The 6,774-nt window shown below is 61.3% G+C and overlaps 1 protein-coding gene across 1 annotated transcript in view; it reads right to left on the bottom strand.

The window, feature by feature from the left end:
- The window catches only part of MUS81 (MUS81 structure-specific endonuclease subunit), an 8,913-nt gene that overhangs the window by 1,547 nt on the left and 592 nt on the right, over positions 1-6,774 (bottom strand). Inside the window, exons 2-12 of the mRNA XM_026650310.2 lie at positions 6,466-6,595; positions 5,824-5,969; positions 5,422-5,508; positions 5,162-5,242; positions 4,787-4,875; positions 2,180-2,338; positions 1,692-1,826; positions 1,354-1,481; positions 922-1,034; positions 682-798; positions 248-343 (exon numbers count right to left, since the gene is read on the bottom strand). Of these exons, the coding sequence (XP_026506095.1) occupies positions 248-343; positions 682-798; positions 922-1,034; positions 1,354-1,481; positions 1,692-1,826; positions 2,180-2,338; positions 4,787-4,875; positions 5,162-5,242; positions 5,422-5,508; positions 5,824-5,969; positions 6,466-6,595 (1,281 nt within the window). The remainder of the gene's footprint in view (positions 1-247; positions 344-681; positions 799-921; positions 1,035-1,353; positions 1,482-1,691; positions 1,827-2,179; positions 2,339-4,786; positions 4,876-5,161; positions 5,243-5,421; positions 5,509-5,823; positions 5,970-6,465; positions 6,596-6,774) is intronic.

The following is a 6,774-nucleotide window of genomic DNA, read 5'->3' on the forward strand; positions in this document are numbered from 1 at the left end:
AGCTCTGCCAGCGCCCCTCACTCCTGACCCACAGCCCCCTGCTAACCCTGCTCTGAGCTCTCCACCCCCCAGCTCTGCCACCACCCCTCCATCCTGACCCACAGCCCCCTGCTAACCCAGCCCTGGGCTCCCCTCCCCCCAGCTCTGCCGATGCCCCTCAATCCCAGCCCACTGCTAGCCCAGCCCTGGGCTTAGCTCCCCTCCCCTAAGCTCTACTGCCACTCCTGACCCGCAGCCCCCTGCTCACCCCATACAGGCTGTTCAGATGACGTGTCATGATGGTCAGATATGCAGCCGATTCCCGCAGGTCACGGGTGCGTTTGACAAAGAAGCCATCCACTACCTGGGTGTGGGGGAAGAGAGCATTAGGGAGTGGGGGGCATGGAGAGCCTAGAGCGGGCCTGGTGGGGGGGGGGGGGGGGGGGTGGAGACAGGGCACCTGGGTTCACAGCCTCCTTGAGGTTTGGAAATTTTCTGGCCTTAAACATCTGCCATTGGTAGGGGGAGCAGACACAGAAGGACCCCTGCATCTAGGTGCTGGGTTGGGGAGTCCATAGCTGGATGCTGGTGGTTGCCTGATGCCGGGTGCTCTGTGGGAGGCTCAGGAGCTGTACGTCTATGTGGGGGGAGTGCCCTGCTGGGGGGCTGCTGTACCAGGGTGCTGGGCAGGGGTCCCCATACCTGAGTGCTGGTGGCTGCCTGCTGCAGGGTGCTCTCTGGCAGGCTCAGGTGCTGGGTCAATCCTGATTCCTCCAGCAGGTAGATGGGGTGGCACAGCCCACAGCGATGCAGACGGAACTGGGGGGTGGAGTGGGGGGTTAGCGTGGGAGGGAGGCCCACCCTGGTTCCCACCCCATGACTCCATCCAGACAGCCCCCAGATCCCCTCCTCAATCCCCCAGACACCCCACTCCCCCCGCACCTTCTGCTCATGGAAGCGCCCGTCGATGATGCTCCCACACAGGTCAGCCATTCGCTTCCGCTCCACCACGTAGTCCAGGGCCAGCTCCCGTGCTGGGGGCAGATGCAGCTGCCCTGGGGCGAGATGGGGCTTAGGAAGAGGAGAACAAAACCCCCCCTCCGCCCCGCCATCCATGCATGGCCAGAATGAGGCAATCTTGATGCCGTGAGGCTCTGCCCCCCCCCGCGGCATAGTTCCCCCCCCACTTGGAGTGGCAGCCAGGGACCCCCCCCAGTACTCCTACCCTGGGGCCAGGGTGTATCTGCATGCATGGGGCTAGGGTAGTGCCCCACTGGGATGTGTGGGGCGGAGCCACCCTTCAGAGCCATGGGCTCAGGCAGCGCCAGTCACACTCAAGGAGCCCTCCCTCCCCGCTAGCCTGGGGGCTCCTACCTGGGCGGGGGTGGACCCTCTCACGGGCGACCCACACGAAGTCCCCCACATGCAGCTTGCGCACGTCGAAGGGCACGGCGTTTCGGCGCAGCTCAGCCAGCAGATCCTGCTTCCGGGCTGCTGGGCCACTGCGGGGAGAGATGGGGTGGGACTGGGGCCTGCTCAGGAGCCCTTGCGATGCCAGCCAACCCTCCAGGACACCCTGAGTGACCTCCCCACCTCAGCCCCCAGAGCCCAACCTGCCTGGGACCCCTCCACAATAAACCTCCCTGCTTGGGATGCCATATAACCCTCTCCCCCAACCCCCCCGGCCAGAAGCTCAGGCCCCCCCAACGCACCCCATGGTCTCGATAAAATCCACACACAGGATGATGTCAAACTGGCCAGGTCTCAGCACAAATTCAGGGTCAGGGGGCCTCTGCCCTCCAGAGCCACCCGCTGCCCCCTCCTGGGGTCCCAGGGCGCCGTCAAGCCTGCAGCAAAGTGGGGCAGACAGCACAGTGAGAACACAGCCATGGAGCGGAGCCAGGAAAGGTGGGGAAGTCCTGTCTCAGCCTCCCCCTCCCCCGCCCCGAGCACAGGGCTTGGGAAAGCTGGGAGCTTCTGCCACAGCGATCAGCAAAGAAAGGGCTAACGCTGCCTTTGGCTGGGTCTAGAGATACCACAATGAATGTCCCCACTCCTCCCCCCCCCTCGCAGTCCTGACTCCCACCACCCCTGCTCCAACGTGCTAGACCCCACTCCCCCGCAGTGTTGCAGAACTCAGGGGTCCTGGCTCCCAGCCCCGCCCCCCGGCTCTCACAGGCTGTCAGGAGCTGGCACTCACAGCTGGGGCTCCGGGCGCAGTTTCTCCTCCCCAGCAGGATGCGTGGGCTCTGTGCCCTGGGGTGTCTTGGATTCTGGGGCTCGACCCTCTGAAATCGGGGCCTGCTCCGCAGCCACAAGCCTCTGGGCTAGCGCCAGCCCCTGCGGTGTCAGAGAGTACCTGCAGGGAGCAAAGGGCATCGGTACCCACTGAGTCCCCTCTGCTGCCCCCGCAGCCTGGCACCTCCCATGTCCCCTGCCCCTCTCCCCTAGCAAACCTCCAGGCAACACAACATCCCCTACTGAACCCCCCCACCCCACCTGCCCCGCCCCTATTGAGCCTCTGTGAGGATCTGCAGAAGGCGTGGGTACAATCTAAGCACTCCGAGTGGGGGCAGGAACTGGCTGCCTGGCTCCTTCCCACGTGGGACGCTCCCTTTGTGGTGCAGCCTTTCACCTGCACAACGCCCTGTTCGCCCCCACGGTGGGCGGAGAGTCTGAAGGCCGGAGGCAAAGGGGTAATACAGAGCGGCGGTGACGCGAGGCACTCGGCCACAGCAATCGACTCGCCCTAGACAACAGACTGGGGCTCGCCTGGTGTGGCTGAGAGGGAGTCACCTGTCAGAGGAGGCTGCACGGTTATAAAGGGGAGGAGCTGAGCTCTTGGGAGGTTTGGGCCATTTTCAGCAGCTCAAGCCAAGGGAGAAGCCTTGAGGCAGGGACCCTGCCTGAGCCCAGCTGAGTGGAGGCCTCCCCAGGGAAGGGGAGCTAGCGGCAGGTGCTGCAGGCAGAAGGTCGGGTCTGCAGGATCTGAGCTCTCTCTGCTGCGTGTGATGAGGTACAAGAGCAGCAGGTGAGTCTCGGGGCGGGGTCCGGGTGAGAGATCTGCTTCATAGCTGCCACGGGGCTCCTGCGAGAGCTGAGCTGGACCCAAAAAGCTCACACCTCGAGACGGGGGCTGTCTGAGTGATCAGCGCTGCACCCAGGGTCTAGGCTCACAGGAGCTGTACCCTTAGTGTGCCAAGGGATCAAAACAGGGGCAGGGCCTGGACTCTGCTCAGGCTCTGGGAGGCTTAAACACCCAGGGACTCAGAGGCTGGATTCCCCTCCCTGCAGGCTGGTGGGCGGTGAGTGTGTGCCCAGTAACATGGACTAGGGGACCAGATTATGGCACTCATCCCAGTGCAGAATAAGCTGCAAGCTTGGTGGGGAGGCTGTGATGTTCCAAGCAGGTATCCTCCAGCAGACTGGGGTGCACCAGCCTACCTGTCCACCAGATGGAGATGGGGGCCAACCCTCCCACTAGATGCTCTCCTTTCAGTCAAGGGGAAAATGCCCATGACCTGGAAAAGAAAATAGCTGACATGCTGGCCCTGGGGGGATTCAGCTGCCCAACAGTGCCTGGGACACAGCTGTGGTGCTAGCATCTAAGCAGCAGGGGGCGATGGTTTCTCTGTGGATTAGGGAAAGTGTCGTGCAATCACAGTGTCTGATGCTTAGCCCATGCCGTCAATGGAAGAGATTCTAGACAAGTGGGGATGCATGTTACCTTAGCAGCATGGAGCTCACCAAGGGCGACTGGCCTCAATGGGGCTCTAGGATTTCCTGGTTTTACCCTCTGGCCTAAAGGGGCACCTACCGCCTTTCAGCATCTGGTAGCTCAGTTACTGAAGGGAATGGAGGACTTGGCCTAGGCATATGTTGATGACATTTGTAGCCACATGTAGCCTAGTTAGGGGGGTACCTGACCCCCTTAAAGTGTAGAGTGGGGAGGAAGTGTAGAGTGGGGATGGCTGAGGTGGCTTATCTGGACACAAGGTGGGGAGCGCTGCAGAAGGCCAGACTGCAAAGGTGGAAGCTGTTAAGGACTGGCCTGCTCCCAAAACCAAGAAACAGGCCTACTCCTTCACTGGGATGGCAGGGTATTACTGGAGATGTGTACCCCAATTAGCTCCCGAGCTGCTCCCAGCACTGAGCTGTATCGAAGGGCAGGCCAGACAAAGCACTCTGGATGGCCCAGCGTCAAAGGGCGTTCTGGGCCCTGAAAGAAACTCCCCAGCCAGAACAAAGGAACAAGCTGTCAAGGGGCTGGTTTGAAGGTTGCTGCTGTGAACAGACAGGACGCCCGTACGAACAGAGCGAAGATGGAGTGCAGAGAACCAGGGTGTGGTAAAGCCGCTGCTGCTACCAACATGGACTCTATCTAAGTGCGGCTTTCCCAGGCCAGCCTGAGGACTCTGTGACACTGGATCCCTGGTGACTAATCAATGCTCCTTCGGCCTGGCCTGGCTGCCCGGCCTCACCGCAGATCCTGGCGTCGCTCTCTTGGAAGGAAAAGTTGCTGCAGGAGTTTTGATCTGTGCAGCAAGCCCAGCAGAGACCCACAGTAAGTCACTAAGGCTGCCCAGCAGCCCTTGGGGAAGGTGTGGGGCTGTGGGGGCTGGGGTTACTACCAGGAGACTGTGTAAAGGCCGGGGCATGTCCACAACAACCCCCAGCAGCACACTACTCCCTGCTGAGCCCCCCCATTCCTTGCAACAGGACACCCCCTCCGAAGCCCAGCACCCCCTCATACCACGATGCCCCAGCGAGCCCTGAATCGCATCCCCTGCAGCACAGCACCCCCTACCTGGCCGGGACATTGGTTTTCAGCACCAGCTCTTTGCGGATCAAGGTGCCCACTGATGCCCAAGCTGTGTACCTATTTCCAGGGTCACCCTGCAAGACACAGATACCCCATGTGACTCTGCTGGGTGGGACCTGCCTGAGCCCCAGCAGAGCTTGGAGCAAGGGAGGAGGGCAAGGCTGGGGGAACCAGAGGGGGTAGAGAAACTTGAGGGGGGGAGGGCGAGGTGATGGGCTCAGATCCTTGCGTCAGGAGTGATGGCTCCTTAAGCCATCTCCAGAACCCATCAACTCCAGAACCTCATGATGAGTGTTTGATGGTGCCCGGACTGAAGGGGGCTGGCAGGCCGGGGGATTCTCCGAGGCAGCTCTCACTCACCAGGGTGAAGGATTTGTCACACAGCGGCTGAGCCGCCCGCTGCAGCTCAGACTTCGTCAGGAACCCCCGGCTGTGTGGGCTCTGTAAGGGGGAGCAGGAGGAGTCAGCACTGGGGACAGAACATAGGAGGCCAGGCTCCAAACACCACTTGCAGAGCAAAGAATAGAATCCAGGAGTCCTGGCTCCCAGCCCACTGCTCTAACCATTAGACACCACTCCCCTCCCAGAGCTGGGCATGGAACCCAGGATTCCAGGCTTACCGTGCTGTCCTTATAGAGGGCTAGCAGCACAGCGTAGCCCCCGGAGCGTGAGGCTGGGATGTACCCCCGGGGGGGACGGGGCTTCCTCTGGAAAGAGAAGTGACAATCAGCAGGATTCCCCCAGCTCTGATCCCCTCGCTGCCTCTGACGTCCCCCCAAGCCCCAACCTGTCCCTGCAACCCAGTGTCTTTCACACAAACCCACTCCACCCCAGAGGGGCAATGAGGCACAGAGAGGCAAAGGGACTTACCTAGCGTGTTAGAGAGTCAGAGATAGAACGCAGGAGTCCTGACTCCACAAACCCCCTTCTCTAACCACTAGACCCCATTCTCTTCCCAGAGCCAGGGAATAGAACCCAGGAGTCCTGGCTTCCAGCCCTTCTGCCAGAGGCAGTGCTCTCACCGTGGGGGGAGGCTCCAGATCCCCAAGTAAGGTCTGTGAGGCAGAGGGGTTGTTGGGGGAGCGGTGCTCTGTGCTGGGGGGATCACTTTCCTGTCCCCCCATGGAGGGGCTGGCCCCTCCCATGGCTTCAAGGGGGGCATCTGCACCTAGGGTTCAAATAGAAATAAGATAGGAGCTCCCCCACCAGCCAGTTTCCCTGCACAATCTCCAATCCAGGCCCAGGGCCCCCTAGAGAGGACAGGCCCTGTCTCCCATTCCCTGCCTCCCTCAGCCAGCCTGACCCTCCAACTGGGACAGGGCCTGGGGGTACGGGGGGCTCCATACTGGGAGCAGCCTCTCACTTGCTAGACTCAAGGAGGGGCCTGATGGGAAGGAGGGGGAGACAATACCCTCCCATGCCCTAGGAGAGACCCTACTACAATAACAAAGCACTGCCATTTGATTTTAAATCTACCATAGTTGCTAAGGATCCCTAAACATAGTAGAACCAACTACTCAGGAGGTCTGTGCACCCCAGTGCACTTATGCCCTTGTGTGGCTGCCAACCCCGCCACTCAGCCTCCTTCAGCCTTCTCCTCACACCATGCCATCCTGGGGGACCCCTTCAGTCCTGACACCCCATCCCTGGTGCTCTCCACCTACCCTGCTCAGCACGGTGCCTCTCCAGCCGCTCGTCCAGCCTCTGGCAGATCCAGTCCCCAAAATGCTGCAGAATCGCGGCCTCACGCCCGCTGCGCAGAGGCAGCGGGTACCTCCGAAGGGACCCTAGGGCCTGAAAGGGAGGAAACACTGACATGGGGAGCCTCCAGCCCACCCCACCCCCTCCCAATGTGGTCCTAGCTACAGGAACCAGGACTCTGGGGCTCTATCAAAGCTCTATCAGGGGAGTGAGGTCTAGTGGGTTAGATCAGGGGGCTGGGAACCAGGACTCCTGGGTTCTAGTCCCAGCTC

The sequence above is a fragment of the Terrapene carolina genome, unplaced genomic scaffold (genome assembly GCF_002925995.2).
Source record: "Terrapene carolina triunguis isolate 2854851 unplaced genomic scaffold, T_m_triunguis-2.0 Scaffold89, whole genome shotgun sequence".
In the NCBI taxonomy this organism is placed as follows: domain Eukaryota; kingdom Metazoa; phylum Chordata; order Testudines; family Emydidae; genus Terrapene; species Terrapene triunguis.